General features: G+C 37.9%; 1 protein-coding gene across 1 annotated transcript; it reads left to right on the plus strand.

The window, feature by feature from the left end:
• Window positions 1-600: 600 nt before the first annotated feature.
• On the plus strand, window positions 601-2,525 carry LOC138827426 (coiled-coil domain-containing protein 185-like). Its single transcript, XM_070022913.1, has one exon. It carries the CDS (start codon window positions 601-603, stop codon window positions 2,473-2,475), a length of 1,875 nt encoding a protein of 624 aa, XP_069879014.1. The 3' UTR covers window positions 2,476-2,525.
• Window positions 2,526-23,880: the final 21,355 nt, after the last annotated feature.

Below are 23,880 nucleotides of genomic sequence, written 5' to 3' on the forward strand. Positions count from 1 at the left end.
CGTCCTGCCTAACTGGGTTTTTCTGAAGCTCCACGGAAATGTGGGTGAAGACTAGAGTAGGAAAGCACTCGTCTTCTCCTGTAATGAGTGAATGTAATTGGAGAAGGCTATCTGGCAGTCTGTCCTCATTGTACAGGTCTCAGTCCATTTGGCTGTCATAACGAAACACTGGGTAGCTTGTAAGCAACTGACATGAGGGCCTCACAACCCAAAAGCTGGGAAGTCCAAGATCAATGGTAGATGTAGAGTCTGTGGAGATCCCTTCCTGCTTCATAGACAGCCTTCTCTTTACTTTGTCTTCACATGGCACTTTAAATGTCTGCCCTGGCTTCCCACCGACCTGCAGCCAGCGCCTCCCAGCCCCCAGCTGCCTGGCCTGCTCCGGGTCCCTGTGGCCCTGGGGCGGGGGAGGGGGTAACTGGGGGTGGCACCCAGCTAGGCTGAAAGCTGCAAGGACCCCAGGCGCATTGTGAAGTGGCCTGAGCGTCACAGGCGCGGCGGACCCCGGGGATCCGAGGGCCTGGTGGGTTATCTGCAGTGCCCCCTGGGCCCCTCCCCCGGGACCCTCGCACTGAACCTGGGCACCTTCCCCAAGGGAGCATGGCAGACTTCCGCTACTTCTCTCCTCGGCCCTACCCGGACCTCTGGGAATCTCCGCCGCCTGGTGGAGATCTGGGGTCCCCGGGGCCGCTGGACGGGTCGGCCAAGGACTCCCTGGCGGGGACTCTGTGCGCCGGGTGCGAAGCTGGAGCGACCTGGTATCGCCCGCGCTGTTCGCCCACCCTGAGGTGCTGTCGGCCTGGGTACTTCAGCTCCCCGAAAGAAAGCCACAGCCTGACCCACGTGGCCCGGAGGCCCCTGGACCGTGCCAGGAAGCTCCGATCCGGCGCCCGGCGCCTAGGAGATGCCTGGGAGGAGTCAGGAGCCCAGTGGAGTCCAGCATGGAGGCAGCGGCGACCTCCACAGCCCCATCCCTGTTCGTGCTACCCCTCGGCCCAGGGAGATTCGCCCCCGCCGTACCCCGGGGGAGCGTACACCCCTCCCGGTATTCGAACTTTTGGGAAAGAGAAGGCGCAGGCCTGGGAAGATCGGTGGGCCGTGCCCGTGTGCACCCACGTGGGTTGCTGGTCCCCTTCCTCGGTCCTCACGGATAAGTCCTCTGGGTCATCCCAAGAGTGTAGGACCAAGTCAGTCTGCATCTGCGCCCAGAAGCGAGACGGTGGCGGTCGGATGGAGTCCGTGGACAGTCAGTGCTCGCAGGCCTCGGCCTCCAGCGGGCACCATCCCCATTCCAAGGGCAAGCTGGAAGACGCGGTGATGTCCTCCCGAGATCAGAAGATCGTGGCCCTGGTGCTGAGTCGGCTCAAGAAGGCGCAGAGGATGCGGGAGCTGCAGCAGCAGGCGGCGGTAGCCTGGGAGGAGCTGAAGCGCTCGGACCAGAAGGTCCAGCTGACCCTGGAAAGGGAACGGCGCCAGCTTCTGCAGCAGAGCCAAGCGCAGTGGCAGCAACAGAAAGAGCAGCGCAAGACTCGCCTGCCGCCGGGCCGGCGGCGGGACCGCCTGGGGAAGCACTCTGCCGCGAGCCAGGGGAACAAACACGCTGGGGGCCCCGGTGACAGCGCGTGGAAGGCGCTGACTCCGCCACCGGAGGACCAGGAGAACCAGCAGCAGGAGCAGCGGGAGAGGACGCGTGCGCAGGCCGAGCCTCCCCGGCACTGCCAGGGGCACAGCCTCTGGGAGCAGGAAAGGATGCTCCAGAAGCTGCGGGAGCTCCACAGCCTGCGCCAGAACAAGAAGCTGGAGGAGGCTCGGTACAAGAGGCAGATGATGCACGCCACGGAGACGCAGAACAACGTCCGGGAGAGCAACCTGAGTTCCCTGGTCAATTATCAAGCCCGCAAGGTCCTCATGGACTGTCAGCTCAAGGCAGAGGAGCTCCTCAGGAAGCTGTCACTAGAGCAAAGTGGCCAACGGTCCCAAGAGACGCACCAGGGCCTGGTGAAGAAACAGCACCAGGAGCAGCAAGAGAAGGCCCAGAAGTTGGGAGAGCAGCTAACGCAGACCAAGGGGCACGCGCAGGAGTCGGAGGAGCAGAGGCAGGTGCTCAAGAGGATGTTGCTCGAGCTGGCGGAACAGAAGATCCGCCATGCCAGGTGTCACTCACAGAAGACCACCAGAGACAGGGTGCACCACCTGAGAGAGCTCAACGCCCTGCGAGAGAAGAACCACCACATCCTGAAGCTGAAGGCCGAGAAAGAGCAAAAATATCCCATCGAGGGCATCAAGGAAGCCGTTAAGAAAAGAGAGCAGAGGATGGAGCAGACATCCCACAGGCAAGATCCTATCTTCCAGGACTTCCACAAATTCTCCTCGGCCTCTAGGAGAGACAATGGTGGCGGGCCTTCCAACAGCTGCTTTGATCCGATGGCCACAGAGCCCCAGGTGCACACACATAAGCATAGAGGAGACTACTGAGGAGCGAGAGCGATGCGGCCATGCCATTCCAATTTATAATCTGATTAAAATTGAGCATTGATTTTTTTTTAAAAAAAGTATATAAAGTAGCTGCAATTTCTTCTCATGAACTAGTTTACTAATTCGTTTTAGATAGTTTAGCGGGTTGGAGGGATTTGGAGGTTTTGAGAAAGTTGTTGGGCTTTGTCCATTTTGATCTGAACAGAAAAATATTCATTTAGAAGCACACATCAAGCAGATCTTGGAAGAGAGAGAGAAAGAGAATGTACTTGGGGATGCAGTTGTGCGTTATGTCTAAGTTTTCCTATCCTAGAAATTATGAAAGGTAAAGTGTGAAAAACCAGTCATAAAACATCTCCCCGAGTAAAATAAAAAAGATATAGCAGAAGAATTTATGTCAATAAATAGATTTGAGAAATATGTATACTATATCCCCCCTTCAGAGTTCATAATGCACTTAAAATTTTAAAGACTATGAAAAGACCTGCAGTAAAGGAATTTTTACTTGTTTGTCGCACAACACAGTCTGTCTCTCTCTTTCTCTCAATCTTTTTTTTTTTCTTGTAAATGACAGTCTAGTTCTTTCCAGATTGAGGATTTCTTTGGACATTCCTTCTTGTGTAGGTAAGAAGTGTTTATGATTCCACCAACACTATGTCTTTTTCTTTTTCCTCTGGTTCTGATTTGTACTTTTCACATAAGGCTGGTGCTCTAGATAGAGCACCACTTGAGCTATCGATCCACTTTGGCTTTTTTTCCCCTAGTTAATTGGAAATAAGAGTCTCTCCAACTTTGCTGCCTTGGTATGGTTTCCAACTGCCATCTTCAGATCTTAGCCTCCAGACTGGCTAGGATTACAGATGTGAACCATCAGTGCCCAGCAGCACAATGTCTTGATTTAAAACACCATGCTAGCATTATCTAAGAGCTATTATTTAGTCTGATTGTTTTGGTTGCTCCTATCCAATTCTATTCAATAAAACTTTATTAGCATTCTTTTCTTCCTCTATTTCTCCTCTGTCTCTTTTGAGGGAGGTGTGTGATGTCATTCTGTCTACCCACATTGTGTCTAATTAACTCAACCAGGCTCTGAATGAATAAGCATGACTCAGTAATGTGACATTTTTAAAATAAAGAGCAAGCAGCTAAATCGAAATGAGACCATTACATCTCACCATTTGTATTGAAAAATTTGAAGTGTTTTCTTTATAAGGCCCTTAATATAACATTTGTATTGATGAAGGGAAGGCAGGAGAAGAGAGATGAAGAATAAATGCCACTGGAAATTTTTCTTTAATTAGTTATTTTGAAGCAACATTGAAAACAACCTGATAAGGGAATTGGTACAGAGATCACAGCTTGTATATGGAAACCAAGCTTTCCTTAGCTAGTTTTCTTCCTCTGCCATAAGACCTCCTCTATTTGCTGTCTCCCAGAGAGGCCTACTGTAGGGCCTTTACTCCTTTGCTTGAAAATGAGGGTCTTTACTCCTTTGCTTGAAAATGTTCAGGGAGCTCCCTGTTCAATAATGCAAAGGCTTAGCTGGGATATAGCCCAGTCGCAAAGCACTTGCCTAGCAAGTGTAATGTCCTGGGTTCAATCCCCAGTACAAAAGAGAAAAGACAAAAAAAGTACAGTTTAAATGTCTCACAGCTTGTGCCTCAGTTTTCATCTTTGTGCTCTTCTTTCCTCAATTAATGAATTTCATGTTCTAGACAAAGGGCATATGCCTTCCAGGTGTTCTAGATATTCTATAATTGTGTAAATCTGAGGAAATCACCTCATTGAGTCTGAGTTTCCTCACCTGTAAAATGGAAAGTGATTGATAGTTCAAAGGCATGTTGCAAGGAATGGATTAAATAATCTATGGAAGGGTTTGACCCAGTGTTCATAATCTAATACGTACCTTACAATTAAATAACATGGCTTCTATTATTAATAATACTGACTGTGCCTTTGTCATTTCTATTTACCATCATGCTTTTCTACCCAGCTGCTTCCTCCTGTAATATCCAAGTTTATTTTCATTGCTGTTGTTTTTGTCTGTCTTTATCTTATTCGCATTCTCTCTCCTCTGGGATAGGTGGGATTTTCTGCTACCTTTCTTGATGTTACTCTTCTCTTGTAAATCACATAGCTCACTGATCAAGCAGTTGTCACCTTTCTGTGGTATTTCCATTTTGCAGTCTATATTTTGTCTTCCTAACTAGACTGCATGCTATTTGAGGCCAAGGTCAATGTCTTCTTTATATTGATGCATAATATGCTGGTCAACATAAAGCCAAAGTTATCCAATAGGATGGTTTGACTTCCCACCCATATTCCATGCCTTTTACCCTACAGTTTCTTGCTTTAAGAAATAAATATAAACTTTCTTTTTTCCAACCTTTGGGAGAACTACTAGCCAAAATTAATCTGTACAAAATAAAGCTGAGAATTCAAATAGTCTTCAACCTGTCTTTATATACAAATAACCTCCTAAACATTATATATATATTATATGTTATATAATATATTGTATATTATAATATACAATTACATAATTATATAATTGTATCTATAATATACATAATATAATATAATATACATAATATAATATAATATAATACATAATATAATATATAATAATATAATATATAATATAACATATAATATATATTATATATTATATATAAATATAAGTATAATATATATAATATATAAATATAAGTATATATTTATATATAATATATATTATATATATTTATATATATAATTATATACATAATATATTATAATATATTATATATTATATATTATAATACATTATATATATAATATATAATTATATATATTATAATATATATTTTATATAATTATATATTATATATTATAATATATTATATAATTATATTACATCATATTATATATAATATTATATTATATTATATATTATGTATAATATATAATATTATATAATTATAATATATTATATAATTATATGTTATATATTATATATTACATATATAATATTATATTATATTATATATTCTATAACATATAATTATATAACATATAATTATACATATAAACATATTATATGTTATATAATATATAAGATATATATAATATATATTATACAATAAATAAAAAATATATATTACATATTATATATAATTACATAATTATATAATATAATATATAATATAATATATAATTGCATAATTATATAATATAACATATATATAATAAATCTAAAATAAAAAATATATTTATATATTATATAAAAATATATTATATATAATTATATATATATTGTATAATTATATATTATATAACATATATTTAATGTATAATATATAATATATAATATATAAATTATATAATATATAATAAATAATTATAAATAATATATAAATAGAAATAATTATATATAATATAATATATAATTATATTATATAATATATATTATATAAATTTTGTAATATATAATAAATACTTATATAATATATAATAATAGCATAATATTATATTATATTATAATATATAATTATAATTATATATTGTATATTATATAATATATAATTATATTATACATAATATTATAATTATATATTATTTATATATATTATATATATATGCCAAACTTGAGAAGACTGCAAGATGAAGAAAGGGAAGACTGGCCAGAACTGAGTACCTGAAGGACCACTCAGTGGCATATTTCCTGGGTTTTCTTTTTGAATCACATGTCCCAGACTTGGAGCTGAAGAAATTGACAACCCCAAATAGCAACAAGTGCAGGCACAACAGAAGCCTACTCTTTGCCAAAGCACCTGGAGATAGGGTGCCCTAACAGAGCAATAACTCCTCTACTTCAGCCAAATATGACAGAAAATTCTGGCCTCACTTGAACCCATGCCAGCTTCTAAAGATGGAGAAGGGAAATAAACTTTTACTAACCTCAGGAGGCTGTAACAAGGAGCTTTCTTCAGGAGAGCAATGTCAAGAAAGACCACATGGCAGCCAAACTCCTTGACCATTCTCTCCATAACTAAATCTTTCCTGTTCTCTACTGGGTCGTGTTGCAGGAAGTATAGTGGAGAGTCAAACTTTTATCAGTATGTAATGACAGCAAAGCAACATACCCATTCTCCCTCATTCTCCCTCATCTACCCACTTTGCCACTGTGTGGTGTCAGTAGAGGACACATGGAATAAGGAGGCTTAGAGGAGATCCAGGGCTCCTCCATCTCCCAATAATGAAGAATACTTCCCCTCCCCCTCAGTTGGCTGCAGAGGCTGAGCAGGTTACCAGATGAGGCACTAACACATCTTATTTTCTAGAGTAATATCAGATAAAAAAAAAAGTTTAAATACACTCTAGGGCCTTGTTTAAAGACTTTTTAGGCTTTGATTGAAAAAATAACTCTACCAAGAAGTAAAACTATATCAAGCCAAATGGAAGAGAATCCATAGATGCCAATATCTAAAAAAATAAAAGGAGCCACAATAAAAATCCCTTAATAAGCAATTATGATAGCATTTAAGACTAGTAAACTTCAGAAAGGAGAAATAAAAAGCAAGAGGAAGAATAATTTTAGAAGTGGAAATTAGAACAAAAACCTAAGTTTTGATGGATGGGCTTATTAACAAATGGAAGGAGCGAGGAAATAAGTATCTGTGACAGAATAATTAAAACTTACATAGTCTGAGAAATAAGCCAAGAATGGTGGCTCATGCCAGTGATTCTAGATAGTCTGGAGGCTAAGGTTGGGAAGATTTTGGTTCATGTCCAGCCTGGGTAAAAAGATAGGGAGAGCCCATCTCAACCATTAAATAGTGTGGTGGCACACATCTGTCTTATCAGCAAGTGAGAAGTATAAATAGGGGAGTCATGTTTTAGACAAGTCTGGACATAAATATGAAATTCTATTTGAAAAATAACAAAAGCACAAAGGTCTAAGAGCATAGTTCAAGTTATAAATACCTACATGGCAAGTGTGAGGATTTATGTTCAAACCCCAATACCTCTATCTGAGAAACAGAATATTTGTTGGAAAAAAATGATAGTATATCCTCTTGGACATGGTGAACTAAAGCAAAAGTTCTACCAGTCATAGCATGCGAATCCAGAAAAAAGACAGGGCTGGAAAATATTCAAGGAAATAATAGTCCAAGACTTTCTAATTTGCTAAGGAAGTCAAGCAAACCCTATAAAGGGTAAGCTCACAAAAATTCTTAAGACAAACTTCTAAAATTAAAAACAAAAGAAAAAAATCTTAACCAAGAGAATAAAAACGTCATAAATATAAGCCAGAGAAGGAAAGAAAGTATTTACCCAAAAGTAATTGTTTTAATATTCAATAAGTAACTAAAGCAAACTACTAGAGGCAGAGAGGAATATAAATATAAAATGAGTCAATCCATGAGAATGGCGTAGTGATTCTAAGCAGAGCTACAAAATAGGTGAAGCAAAAATGAACAGATAGCCGGGTGGCAGTAACTCACACCTGTAATCTTAGCTATTCAGGAGGCTGAGATCTGAGGATCACGATTCAAAGCCAGCCTGGGCAAGAAAGTCTGTGAGACTCATCTCCAGAAAACTGGAGTGGCTCTGTGACTTAAGTAGTAGAGTACTTACCTTGAGCTGAAGAGTTCAGGGACAGTGCTCAGGTCCAGAGTTCAAGCCCAACAACCAAAAAAAAAAAAAAAAAAAAGAAAGAAAGAAAAGAGTACCAAGACTTCAGTTATCTTTCTCTACAATTCATAGAACAACTAAACAGAAAATTAGGAAGGATATGGAAGAATTAAACAATACCATCAACCAATAGGATCTAAGCTTGTTTATAGAAGTCCTCAAAACTACAGAATGTACATTTTTCCAGTGTTCATGAAACAGATAACAAGATAGAACATAATATGGGCTATAAAATGAACTCATACTTTAAAAAGAATTGACATCTTGAAAAGAATCAGATCACAAACCCATAATACAATGGAGTGGGAAAACCAGAAAAGTACTTCTACAAGAATACACAAGTCAGAGAAGTCTCAAGGGAAATTTAAAAACACATTGAGCTGGGTGAAAATCAAATATCAAATTTAGGGAATACAGCCAAAGCCATGCTAAGAGGAAAATTCATAGCATTAAGAGTATACATTAGAAAAGTGCAAAAGTCTCAAATCAGTACTCCATAGGTACCTACAGTACCTAGAAAAGGATCAAATTAAGCACAAAGCAAATAGCAGAAAGAAAATTATAAAGAATAAAAATTAGTTAAAAGTGAAAGTAAGATTAGAGAACATCAGTGAAGCAAAGTCAGTTCTTTAAAAGTTCATTAAAATTGACAAATCTCTACCAAAACAAAGAAAAAATAACTAAAATGACCATTATCATGACTGAAACAGATATCTCACTATAGATCTTGAAACTGGAGAAAAGATAAAGAAACACTAGTAACTTTTCACCCACAAATTCAGTGGCTTTAGTAAAAACTTCAACTAAAAAAACACAAACCGGGCTGGGAAGGTAGTTCAGTGGTATAGTGCTTGCCTTGCATACATGAGGCCCTGGGTTCAATTCCTCAGCACCACATAAGCAGAAAAAGCCAGAAGTGGCACTGTGGCTCAAGTGGTAGAGCGCTAGCCTTGAGCTACAACTCACTTCTTAAGAAATAGATCATTTAGATAATCCTACAATCAGTAGTAATATTAATTTTATAATTTAAAAACTGCCCCTTGCAAATCATTTGACAAGAAAATTTTCTGCTCAGATTTCACAAATGGGTGAAGCAGAACTAACACCAATTTTATACAACTTCTTTCAGCAAATGGATGCGAGGAACAATTTCTAGCTTATTTCATGAAGTTAGCATTATCCTGATACTAAATCAGAAAAAGACAGAATGAAAAGAGAAAAGCTAGACCAAATGTCCTTCATGAATAGACATAAAAATCCTTCATAGAGTTAGACATTTGTGGCTCATTCTTTTTTTTTTTTTTGGTTCTAGTTGTAGGGTCTGAACTCTGGGCCTGAGCACTGTCCCTCAGCAATTCACCTCAAAGCCAGTGCTCTACTGAGCCACAGTGCCACTTCCAGCTTTTTTTTTTCTGCTTATAGGGTGCTGAGGAATCGAACCCAGGGCCTCAAGCATGCAAGACAAGCGCTCTACCACTGAGCCACATTCCCAGTCCTGTGGCTCATTCTTATAATCCTAGCTACTCAGGAAGCTGAGCTCTGAGGATCCCAGTTCGAAGCCAGCCCAGGCATAAAAGTCCAGGAGATGCTTATCTTCTCCAAGTAAACAACAAAAATCCAGAAATGGAGCTGTGGTACAAGTGGTAGAGCAAAAAAGCTCAGGAACAATACTTAGGCTCCAAGTTCAAGCTCCACAACCGTGTGCTCATGTGCACGCACACACACACACACACACACACACACACACACACACACACACACACACACATTCTTTGTATAATGTTAGTAAACTGTATTCAATATGTAAAAAGGAGTATGTACTATGACACGCTGATTCAATATTCTAAAATCAACCACTGTCATAATAAATCTCTATATTAACAGGCTAATGAAGACAAATCACATAAGCATGCCACTTGATGGAGGGAAATCACTTGACAAATTTATGAATAATTGTTTCAGAAAAATGGAAATAGAAGAGAACTCCCTGAACTTGATAAAGAACATCAATAGCTAACATTGTACCTCATGGTGAAAGCCCATATGCTTATCCCAAGCCAGAAACTAGGAAAGAATGACCATCTTCACCACCATTACACAATATAAGGCTGCAAGACAAAGGGCAGAAATAAAAAAGGAGACTATTTGGAAAGGAAGAAGAAATAACCTCTTGCTTATTTGATAATGTTCATATTATAATTAATGCAGTGAAAAAAACTCTCTATGAATTCATTCTTGAAAAACTCTATTAATCGTCTATAAATGAATGGTATGTTCACCAACATAGTATTCAAGATGAACACACATGGCATTTCTATATAAATATCTGTCACTGAATTTTAAATTATAAACGCATAAATACTTGACACTGAAATTTAAAATAAACTACTGTTATAATACTGAAATTTTTTAAAAATCCAGTTTAAAAAACAAAATATCTACATACAAACCCAATATATAACACTTGAAAATTATAAAAGGTTGATGAAAGAAATCAGAGAAAACTTAAATGAATGGAGAGATATATATGGTACTTATGGTATTCATAATCCAGGCTAATCATAGCAAATCTCAATTCTCCTAACATACGATATTTCAGTTCCTATCAAAACTCCACTCAGATGTTTTATAGATATAGACAAGATTATTTTTAATTTTGTCTGGAAAGGTAAAAGTACTAAAAAGGCAAAAACAATTTTGAAAAAGTAAAGTAGGAAGACTTGATCTCCTAATTTCATTACTATCTAGATACAGTAATCAAGACTACATAATTATAATGAAGAGACTCATCTATCATAAGAACAAAAAAGATAAAGCAGAAATAGATCATGCAAATATGTCTGTGTATAAATTTTTACAAAGATTCAAAAGCAGGACTGGACCATTTCTCCAATAGTAAAGTGCTTGTAGGCAGCAAGCTCAAGGCCCTGAGTACTGCCCAAAGGGGGAAATCCCAGTACTGCCCCAAAGGGGGAAAAGATACAAAAGCAATTCATTGGAGAAAGATAACTTTTTCAGCAAAATTATGCTAGAGCAAGTAGACAGGTTCAGGTATATGGGAGAACTTTAACCTAAATCTCACATCTTCCTCAAAAATTAAATGAAAATGGATTGTAGATTTAAATGTAAATTATAATACTATAAAACATTTAGGAGCGAAAAAACCCAGGCTCCAAGACTTCTTAAGTTCAACACCCAAATCAGAATACAGAAAAGATTGATAGCTGGGTATGATGGCTCATGTGTGCAATCCCAGCTTCTCAAGAGGTAAGGAGATAAGAAGGATAGTTGTTTGAGGCTAACCGAGGTAAAATATTAGGGAGTTTTAATTTGAACAACAACAACAACAAAATACCTGGAAATGATAGCCTGAGCCTATAATTTCAGCTAAGGTGGAAGGCATAAATTATATCTCATAATCCAGGCTAACCAAGGTAAAATATGTGAGATCTTAACTAGCAGACAACTCACTATAAAAAGGATGGCCAAGGCATGGTTCAAACAGTAGAGTGCCTGCCTAGGATGTATTTGGCCCTGAGTTTAAAACCTGGTACTATTGAAAAGAAAAAAGAAAAAAAAAGGTAAACTGGCCTTTATCAAAATTAGAAAATGTTTGCTTAGTGAAGAAGTCTGTTAGGAGGATGTGATGACAAGCTATGGAGCAGGGAAATGCAAATTGAAACCACAGTGAGATGTCACCATTTGCTGATCAGAACAACTAATGTAAGAAACAGTGATGACACCAGGTGTTGGCAAGGAAGCAGAGACACTGATCATAAAATGCTGGTCTGTAAATGGTTTCGTTACTCTAGGAAGCAGTTTCTTTTAATTAAATAAATATAAATAAAAGATGAAACTACCATACGCAGCAATTGCACTTACAGATATTTGTCCCAGAGAAACTAAGATTTATGTTCCTACTAAAACCTGTACATAAAGTAACTATGATAGCTTTATTAATGGCCCCTAAACAGGATTAACTCAGTTGTCTTTCAATTGCTGAAAGGTTAAACAAGCTGTGGTACAGCCTGACCATGGAATCCTACTCAGAGATGCAAAGGACACATTTATGATCACGCACAAACACTTGGATGAAGCTCCAGAGAATTATACTCAATGAAAAGAACCAATCAGGACCAGTTAAGAAGTATGTGGTTCCATTTACGTAACATTACTGAAATGGTGAAATTGCAAAATTGGAGAACATATCAGAGGTATGGTGTTGGGGAGGAGGGGCATTGCAGATGAGAGAAAGATGGAAGGAAATAAATGCAGGAATGAAGTCTCAGGTGATGGAGACATCCTGGGTGGTGACTTATCATTGTCAGTATCGTAAGTGTGGCATTATTCTGTAGTTTACAAGAGATGATCATGGTGGGAAGGGAACTGGGTAAAAGTCATGTGAGATTTCACTGAATTATTTCATAAAACATCATGTGAAACTGCAGTCATCTAAAAATAAAAAGTGTATAGAAACAAAATAAAACTGAGATTACCAAAATTGCACACTGTATGTTCTTCGGGGGGGAAATGACAGAAAAAAACCCAACACTTTACTTTTGAGAACTTCAATATTTGGCTGTAGCAAAACTAGACTTGATGAAAATGTATTCACACACACACACACACACACACACACACACACACACACACACACAGGCAAACAGTGCGAAGTCGCAAATAGTAACATTTGCTATTGACTGAAATGTAACGATGAAATCAAATATTCTTTATAACATTTAGATAGGCAGAATTTTACCCAGAAAATGTGAAGTTAGTGGAAATAATTGCCACAATATAAAAGCTCCCAATGACAGCAGCTATAAATGGTTACTTTGATATTGCCCAAATCACTGATCAATGAATGCAATTTATCTCAATGCAAAGAATTTTTTGTTAATTGAAAACAAAAGTAGAACAATTTGGAGGCAGCAACTGGATCATTTAGAAAACATTATAGAATTGAATTGGCTCCAAGGAATTTGTGTTACAAAATATCCTCTCAACTAAAATACATTAACCTTGATTTTTGAACTTAAATATTTATGTTTAAGCAAACAAGTGTATCAGTGTATGCTACCTTCTAATTGCCAAACATTATTAAGGGTTTCCTATGTGCCAGATACTTGGCACATACAAAACTCTTTTCCCTCATTAATCTCCTTTAATTATGTAACTGTTGTATGGCATAATTACTATGTTTCACAGATAAGGAATAAAAGGAGAACAGTCAGGTTGGATAAGATTTTCAAGATGCTGCTGCTAGCAAATGGTAGAGCTGGAACTCAAATCCAGGTCTTCTGGACTTGGAACGACATTTTCAGTCATTACATGGCTTCTTAACAATTAAGAGGAAGTCAGGCCAATGGTTTGGGCATAGGCTTTGAAGTTAGACTGTCCTACAGTCAAATCCCAGCTTTATTTATGGAGTGATAATAGCAAAGCTCCAAACCTATCCACACATCAGTTTCTTTATTCAAATAAAGAAAATATAAGATTTGAGTCACAAGGTTGTATTAGTAAAGTGCAAAGCCTGACACATGATTAAAAACTCACTGTTAGCTGTTATTCTGAGATGTTCCCTTGAATCTAATACTGAGTACATTTTTATCATTAAAAATACATTTGTAAGTACAATCAGAAACTGAGCCAGAAACTTAGCTACTTAGGAGGCTGAGGTCTTAGGATCATGGTTCAAAGCCAGCCCAGGCAGGAACGTCCATGAGACTCTTATCTCCAATTAACCACCAGAAAACTGGAAGTGCCACTGTGGCTCAAGTGGTAGAGAACTCACCTTGAGCTGAATCGCTGAGAGACAGCACCCAAGCCCAGAGTTCAAGCTCTAAGACCAACAAAAATAAAATATATATGTATATATATATATATGTATTTATATATATATGAGACATCAAGTATGTGCCAATTGATTTTGTCTTTTTTAAAAAACATCAGAATTTCTGAGTATTTTCTAATATGTCTAGTTACCAGATATAGAATTTCCATTCAACTTGCACTAGAAATGCAATAGTTATATTTCCAGTTGCTTTTCAATGCTTCAAAAGGAGTTATTGTTTCACTCGGATATTGCAGATGTTCTAACTCAAAGGAGCTTGTTTACTTTTTTGAGGTTAGGTAGAGGTGAGCTCATCTTCAAAGATCAGAGGACCAGCTTCAAAAAGTTCTAAATCTTATTTTCTCCATTGACTCATTGTCACTTAGAAGGGTGATTGCTAAAGCCTTAGTCCTTCATTGACGTCCTCATAGGCAAAAAAGATGGAATGGGGGTAATTAGGGCCTAGTGAACCATGGGTCCTCCTACCGCTGGGTGTATGGATGTATGAGCTGCCCAGAGCTCACCCTCAGAAAGGCCTGGGGCTTTGTACATCTCATTTGCAGTCCAAGAAGACACACTTTTTAAATTTTTTTTGAAATTTTATTTCATTGTAAGGGTGATGTACAAAGGGGTCACAAAGTGATGTACAAAGGGTTACATAGTAAGGTAATGAATATATTTCTTGGTGAACATTAATACCCCCTCCCTTGATTTCTCCCACTTTCCCTCTCTGCCACCTGACTCCTCTCCCCCACTCCCCAAGTTGTAAAGTTCATTTCCAGCATAGTGTCCTGTGAGTTTCGCTGTTGCATTGGTTCACCATTTGTCCTTTGTCTCACCATTTGTTATTCCCCTTCCATTCCCCAAATCAGATAAACATATATACAAGACACTGGGTACAAAAAAAAAAACGCCAGTGACAACAAGGGATAAACCAAAGGAAAAAAAAGAAATAACTTCACACAGTACATTAAAAAAAAACAACCAAAACCTTGTTTCCATATCTTGGAGCTCATTTTGATTAGCATCATTTTATATAGTCATATGTACATAACTATTGAGCTATTATAATCCTCTGCTAGGACTATCCTAGACATATATGAATTATTACAAATGAGAGAAACCATGAAGCTTACGTTTCTTTGGGTCTGGCTTAGTTCACTAATAGGACTTTTTCCAAATCTTTTCATTTCCTTATGAATGGAGCGATGTCATTCTTTCTGATGGAAGCATAGAATTCCATTGTGTATATATACCACATTTTCTGGATCCATTCATCTACTGAAGGACATCTAGGTTGGTTCCATATCTTAGCTATGGTAAATAATGCTGCAATGTACATAGTTGTGCTGGTAGCTTTAGAAGACATTTCTTTTTGCCTGGAAAATTCCAGAAGATTTGGATTAAGCAAACATAGGTCACAATCCCTTTCTTTAGATCTATCAATCAGTAGCCAGTATAATATTATAGAATCTAGCACTACACTTGGTCTAACCTGCAAATTGGGCCTTTGGGAACTTTTTTACCAGACTAGTATAGAGTTGGCAAGGGTATTCTTGGAGTGTTAGGAATGTGCCAGCTGGGTGCCAGCTGGCTCACTTCTGTCATGCTAGCTACTCAGAAGGCTGAGATCCCAGGATTGTGGTTCCAAGTCATCCAGAGCAGGAGAGTCTGTGAGATTCTTATCTCTAACCACTAAAAATCCAGAAGTGGAGCTGTAGCTCAAGTGATAGAGCACCAGCCTTGATTAATAAAGCTTAGAGACAGGACCCAGGCCCTGAGTTCAAGCCCCATGACTGGAACACAAAAAAGTATGTCTCACAAACAATAACTAGCATTTATATAAGGCTGCTTTAGTGTCAATAGAATGTTTCTCCTTTTTCCTGGACTCTCATACTTCTTCCCCATTTTGCTAATATAAGAACACATCTAATAGTGCAAGAGGCTAGATTCCAAGAGGCTAGATTCTTGATAGTTCTATTGCTTCAGAACAGCTATGTCCTTCATAAAACAGTTTCTTTAATGGGAAGTAACAGGGAGCCTCCACAGGGACAAGCACACATAAAGTCAGAACATGGCAAAAAAAAAAAAAGAAAAGAAAAGAAAAGAAAAGAAAAGCTCAGACATTCCTAGTTTAAACCAGAGACCCTGGAAAATGTCATTGGTTCAAGCTAATAGTGTCCCCTGGACAGGCAGTTTAAGCTCTCAGCCTAGGTTTCTACTGATTATGATAAGACAAATGTGAGCTCACAATATCATACAAGGACACAAATAACAATGAATGATGATACAGAGATATAAAATAGATTAGGGTCTATATCACTTGAAATAGTAGAATCACTGGAATATAGAATTCCCCATATAAACATTTATTTAAAGAGAAATAGAATCATATAAAGTAGAAAGGGACAGAATGTATAACTAGGCATATGTTTGTAAAAATCAGAAATGAAATGAAAACTATAGTTCTTTGTTTATTACTAAAAACCATGGAGGGTGTAGTAAATAGCATATTAAAAAATAATAAACATGTACACACAAAGCTAGTATGCAAACTCCCATTGCTAAAGTAAAGGAATAATCAGTTTGGTCCCTTTTTTTTTTAACACAGAAACTATTTTAGGAACCTACTAGAAGTCCACACTCACCTTGAAAACAATGAAGTGGAGACTTAGGTTTGGCCTTCAAGAGAATACTAACTTGAAATGGCTGAGGCTGCAAACAAACATAGAAAAAAGTAATGGAGACATAGCCAAAGAAAGAATTAAGAAATTCGAAGATATGGGGCTAGGAAGTTGGCTCAGTGGTAGAGTGCTTGCCTTGCATGCCTGAGGCCCTGGGTTCCATTCCTCAGCACCACATAAGCAAAAAGAAAAAAGTCGGAAGTGGTGCTGTGGCTCAAGTGGTAGAGCGCTAGTCTTGAGCTGAAGAGCTGAGGGACAGCGCCCAGGCCCAGAGTTCAGGCCCCACGACCCCCCAAAAAAAGAAATTCGAAGACATATTTATAGAAATTCCCTAGAATTCAACACAAAGAAATAACTTACAAAATGTGAAAAAGACTAGTTAAAAGATATGGAAGATAAAGGGAGACTTGGAATATCCTGTCAGAGTTCAGAAAGAAGGAAGAGAGGGGAGGGAAACATAATTATTTACTAGACAGGTAAAAGATGAGCACAATAAAACAAAGGGCATATCAGTCTCCAAATAAGACTCAAAAAAAGGAAAGCCAAAGCTAGGCATGTTGAAAATAATATACCGGTCTCTAAAATGGAAGATCTCAAATGCTTTGCCAAAGAAAATGTATTGTCTATAAAGAAATAATTGCACTGGAAGCAAGTCTCAATAGGAAGATCCAAAGCCAAGAGACAGTGTAGTGATACCTTCTGCCAAGGGAGAATCATCGTCATCATCATCCACTCTGAAAAATTATCTCTACTCAGGAGTTTTGGAGAAACAGAAGCAGAGTTTACTATCAACAGACCCAAACTAAGGAGTTTTTCAAAGTTGCACTGTAGGTAGAAGAAAAATGACTGTGAAGAAAAGGTTTTGGGGGGAGTGGGGAACAAGTAAGTTGTTCAATCTTCACAGATATTGTCTATAGAAAAATTAGCATCTAATGAATGGAAATAAAAGTGTTTTAATTGACAAAAAGTCAAAATATCAGTAGATGATAGTATGCAAGTTGGGGAGAAATAATTGATTACAGAGTAGAGGTGCTGATGTTAGATTTTAATAGGCGAGTATGTTAAAATTTCTAAAGAAACCATAAAAAATAAAAATAAAGTTCAGTCTGACTTCTAAACAGTAGAAGAAAAAAATGGACTAAGAAACCAGAAAAATGCAAAGTTTTAATAGTCAAAAAGAAGAAAGGAGCCATAGGAACAATGAGAAATAAGAAGAAAAAGTAAAAATTAAAAGGACTATAGAACATCATAGTGAGTGCTGGGGAAAAAAGGCTAACATCATCCTATAATAGACTAAGATTGTCCTCTAGATATTTTCAAGATTAAAGTATATGCTGTTTACCAGGGGATACATTTAAATATAAGGACTGGGAAATGTTGGAAATAGAGAACCAATTATTAAGCCAAAACAAAGCAGTTTCTATCAGGAAAAAAAATGCACCTCAATATAGAGAAGTATGATGTATGTAGAGAGACTCACTAGCAGTTTGGTAAGTGTTCATCCACTGGAGGATGAAATAATCCTAAAAGCCTTACATATCTGTAAAGCAAAAATGATGGGGCTCAGGCTGGGCGCCAGTGGCTCACGCCTATAATCCTAGCTATTCAGGTAGGTAAGATCTCAGGATCACAGTTAGAAACCAGCCCAAGCAGGAAAGACCCTTACCTCCAATTAAACACCAAAAAACCTGAAGTGGTGCTATGGCTCAAAGTGGTAGAGCACTAGCCTTCAGTCAAAAGAGCTCAGAGACAGTGCCTAGTTTCTAAGTTCAAGCCCCATGACTGAAAAAACAAAAGAAAAGAAAAAGTGGTAGAACTCAGAAAAATCTACAGCTCATTAAAGTGGGAGTTAATAAAGATGCCACTTTTATTTATTGGTAGGCAAAAATAGTCAAAATATGAAGATGTACTTAGCTATTTTGAATTATTTAATATAGAGAGATTTCATATAACAGTATTTATAAAAGTTGTTCGTGAAATAGGCCATTAGAGAAACATCAGAGTAATAAAATCTCCAGTAGTTTAAGGGCCAAGTAGTTTTCTAATCATGATGCAATTTAATTCAAATATATACTTCCATTTTTCAAATTCTACTTTTAAATACCTTTCAGATTAAAAAGTCATACTAGAAAATTTAAAATATTTAAAATTGGACAATACTAGAAATACCACATGCAAGGTTGTGGCACACAGTAAAAAGGAAAATGGGAGAGGAGCACAGATGCAAATACTTAATAAGAGAAGAAAATCTGGACATTAATGAGCTAACCACCCAAGTTAAGAAACTAGAAGAACAGAATAAATTTAAAGAAGTTGCGAAAAGATAACTATAATAAAAAAGTAATGAAATAGAAAAAACAAGATGTAATAGGGATAAATAATGAAACTAAAAATTAGTTCTCGAAAACACAAATAAAGTAGGTAAGCTACTAGCAGGAATGGTCTGGGGGAAAAAAAGAGATTCACAATTAACACTAAAAACAAGGATAAAACAAGAGCTTCATCAGACTAAAAACAGATCATAATATACTATTAAAAAGACTATATCCCAGAGAACGCACAAGATGACTTAAACTTTGAGGCAATAAAGACATTCTTTACAAAATATCCACTTTAATTTTAAAAATAAAACCCAAATAAGCCATGATGATTAAAACAAGTGACTCAATTGTTTAAGTTTTCCACAGAGCATCACCAGTCACAGATGGTTTTACAGGTAAATTCTACCAAGCATCCACAGTATATGTCATCCTAATCTAATGTGAACTTTTAATTTTTTTATTTTATTGTAAAGATGCTGTACAGAGGGGTTACAGTTACATGAGTAAGGTAATGAGTACATTTCTTGTCCAGCACTGTTACCTTCATTTTTATCTTACTATCCCTTCTCTCCTCCACCCCCCCACCCCCTCCCCACCCCTAAGTTGTAAAGTTCATTTCCAACATAGTGTCTTGTGAGTATCATTGTTTCAATAGGTCATCCTGTGTCCTTGTTCCAGAATTTTGTTATTTCCCTTCCCCCCCCCAAATTAGATAAATGTAAATACAAGATGTAGGGTGCCAAAATCAAACACAGTAACAACAGGGAATATACCATAGGGGGAAGGACATACAATAGAAACAAAAAAATCACATACTACATTGAAAACAACAACAACAAAGAAAAACCTCTTGTGTCCATATCTTGGGGTTCTACCAAACATCCACAGGATATGTCATCCTAATCTAATGTGAACTTTTTGAGGACAAAAAGAACACTCTTCAATTTATTCTGAGTCCTTTGTGTCTTTGATACTAAAACTCAAAAATATACAATACAGAAAAAGATATTAGAGGAAAATCTTGACTCATGAACATAGCAGCAATAATCCTACACAAATATCAGCAAAATGAATTCTGTATTTAATGAAAAAAGATAACACATTATGACTAAGCTGGGTTTATTCCAAGAATATAAGGCTTAACTTTAGAAGATCTGTAATTATCATTCACCACATTAGCATATTAAAAGAACAAAAGGAATGCGGTTATTTCAATAAATGGAAAAAACATATTTGATGAAATTCAAAATACCTATTTATGATCTGAAAAAATTAACTAGCTCAGGCTAGAAAAGGATTTTTTTTAATCTGATGAAGAGAATCTACCAAAACCTTACAGAAAAAAAATATCTTAATGATAAAATAGTGAGCAAAGTCTTAGGATAAAAAAAGAAGCAAAAAAAGAAGCAAAAAGTATGAGCTTTGAAAAAACTTAAAACTTTCATGATCACATATTTGTTTTTCATGTAAACATTTATCTACAACCTTAAAATTTGTATATTTATTTATTTATTTTGGGGGGGACCAGTCATGGGGGCTGAACTCTGGGTCTGGGCACTGTCCCTCAGCTCTTCAGCTCAAGGCTAGCGCTCTACCACTTGAGCCACAGTGCCACTTCCGGCTTTTTTCTTTTTAATTATGTGGTGCTGAGAAATCGAACCCAGGACCTCAGGCATGCAAGGCAAGCGCCCTACACTGAGCCACCTTCCCAGCAAATTTGTATATTTATAATAGCACTTTTTGAATAGCCAAGAACCAGAAACAATTCAGTATCCATCAAAGGCAGAATGGATAAATTTAAGTAGGGTCATACAATGGAGTCTTAGAGAGGGCATAAATGATATACAACCATGTACAATGACCTAGATGAATCTCCTAAAGGTAATATTGAATGAAGATGCCACATACACATACATACACTATGTGGTTCCATTTACATAAAGCACAAAGCTAGGCTCAACTAATGTCAGCTGTGGAAACCAGGATCATGGTCCCCTTGGATGGAGGCAGTTGTCAGAGCACAGGGTACTGTAAGGGATAAAGTTCACCTTGGTTTTTTTCTAATTGTTTTCTTATTATTATCTTGAAGTATGCCTTAGAGTCGGTGTTGGGTTTAAACATTGGCTGTGCCACTCTCCAGCTGACTGATTTTCCAGGAGACATTATCATTTAAGAGTCAAGTTTTTTTCAACTGAAAAGTAGGTATAATAATGGTATTCAACCCACTGGATTCTTGGGAGGAGAATGAGAGAATATCTGTGGAACAATTGGCTCAGAAAGGTCTGGAAAATGGCAGCTATAGTTATCTACAGTGTTACTGTTCTTTGTGCCTCCCCTCACCCCCACCCCCACCTCTAGGAGTCTAGTCAGAATTCATGGGCATAAAACACAGGAAACAAATAGAACTGCCCTCAGTAGGCGATTTAGACCTTCACAGGTCAGATGTGCCACTGGCCTGAACTGATTGTCATTGAAACTCCTGCCAAGGTCATATGCACGGAAGGGGTTGATCCTAGGAGATGCTAAGTTAATTGCTTACTACTTCACTTGTGCTTCAAAATTAATGAATGAAAAATGAATGAATAAAAAACTAAAGGATAAAAGGGGGGAAAGCCTTTTTATTCTTACCCAGTATTACTTGATCTTAGGGGTGCTTTGATTGGGAACATAGAGGCTGTAGCATGCATTCTTATACCACTTTTCTCTCTATATTAGGGCCTAATCACATAGCCTCTCACCCCCACACTCACCCCCGCCACATGGGGGTGGACAAGGCATTTAGAGTGAAATGACTGTAGCACCTGCTTCCCCTGCCCCAAATTTCCTGCTTTATATAAAAGCTTCTATAATAGATTTTTTGGATTGCATAGTTTTCCTGCAAGGCTGTTTTTGCAAAGTGTTTCTCGAATAATTATTTGTACTTAGTGTTTGAAAAAAATAGCCTGTTCAAAGAGTTGGAATATAATGTGCCTATTAAATATAACCTACATTAATATGAGCACCCCTGAGCCAAACAAGAGGAGAGGAACACGTAGATGCTTGGCACTTGGGCTTCTGGAAGAGAACCATGAACATGACAGCCAGATTACCCACAGAGCTTCAGCAGTAGGGGCTCACATTCATTAGTCAGGGCCATTGGGGTGCACAGACACATAGACACATGCATACAAATTCCAAAGGACATAAGAACGAGCCTCAGTATTTTACCATGTTACTTCAATTTCACCCCAAAATGAGTTTGAGGCTTTAAAAGTAGTTTGGAAAGTTAGAAATAGCTTTCTAATTCATGAAATAAAGCAGAAGAGAGGTCAAAATGGAGCAGGCTCTGAGGAGGGGAGGGCTGTACAAAGCTCCAAAGAGAAATGGAGACCACAAGAAAAGTCATTTTACTTTCTACCTCGGATAAAAAAAGACACTGTTCCGAACATTAATTTTGAGGTGATTTAGTACATTCGGAGCTTTCACAGCAGAAAAAAAGTACTGGCAGAAGTAGTTTTACAGGTTGAATTTAAAAGGACCCTCTTTGTGTACAGTATTTTCACAATAAAAAGCTTATTTAAAAAAACCCTCTTTGGAGAAGACAAGATTGATAACAGAGATATGAATGTATCGGGAACGTTAAAGGGATTAAAATATAAAGGCCAGTGTTATTAGTGATACCAATGGTGGCCATCGATCAGTGACCTTGACATTACAAGGGCCAAGGGTGGCAGGTAAAAGCCAAGGGCAAGTGCTGTCATGTCATGAATTCACCATTATCCACTGCAAGGCCCTCACCTCTCTGGTCTTGTCTTGTCAGGCCCATAAGAGGAGAATAACCACAGAGAGCTCACAGGGTTGGAGAGACTCTTTAAGCCAGCTCCTGCTTACTGAGCTTTTATTCTGTGCCAGACAGTGTTGGAGAGCTTGTGTTCTCTCCTTGATATTCACATTGTTAGTTTCCGTTTATGAAGAGAACATAGAAAGATGCAAAGAAGCGTGCCCTAAGTGAATGGATTTCAAGGCCAAAGATGAATCCAGTGATAGCAGATACCATGATCTTCCCTGGTTATCATTTTTTCCAGCAGTAAATGTTGGGTGAATCCTAAGTGGGCTGTCCATCTTTTGAAGACAGGTACTGTGTGTATTTCTAGAACTCTCATCCCAGAGCACCTGTTCTGGTGCTAGCTGTCAATAAATATTTACTGAAATTGAAATGTTACAGCTCAGTGAGAAGGTCCCTGCTGGCCAGGTCAGGGCTCTCTGACAGCTGTTTCATGAGATCCACGTTGACTCCCTGACCTATGTGGGCTGACCCCTGTATGAAGCAGACTTAGAAGCCATCATACTCATAGCTTCCAAGGGCAAAAGAGCTACGAACTGTGCCCCTCCCATCCTGAACCAGATCAGGACTCTGCAGGTGGCCAGGCATGTATCAGGGGTCCTGGGATATCATCCAGTCTAGCCACAAGAGTGTCGTTTTTGGCTCATCTCAAAGCTTCCGCAGAATCACTTAGGAAATAACGTGAAACTGTGGCTATTCTGTTTCATGAATCTTGGCATGTTTTCAAAAGCTTGATGTAAAGACTGTATTGTTGAAAACATTGTACCACCAGCAACTTCCAAATGAAAACTTACTAAAGCGTACACAATGGAAAATGCACCCAGCATCTCAAATTAAGGCTTCCTCATGTATTGCCGCTTCATTCTTAAAGACAGATGTATGGGGCTTGATTTGATATGATACCCAACTACAACTGGAGTACAATTTAGAAAACTCTAGTTATAGCTGAGTCAAACACAAATTAATACCGTTGTAAATATTCTTTAGGATCCCTTCTTCACCTGCCAGAGATAATAATGTTCTACTTTTCAGTTAAGTGAAAGATGGGACTGAACATTTCTGTCAGAG

Source organism: Dipodomys merriami, unplaced genomic scaffold (genome assembly GCF_024711535.1).
Source record: "Dipodomys merriami isolate MVZ:Mamm:240054 unplaced genomic scaffold, mDipMer1.0.p SCAF_156, whole genome shotgun sequence".
Lineage (NCBI taxonomy): Eukaryota > Metazoa > Chordata > Mammalia > Rodentia > Heteromyidae > Dipodomys > Dipodomys merriami.

What these genes read in the sequence shown, in the direction of transcription:
- LOC138827426 (XM_070022913.1), top strand. Translation starts at nt 601, where the DNA reads ATGGCAGACTTCCGCTACTTCTCTCCTCGGCCCTACCCGGACCTCTGG.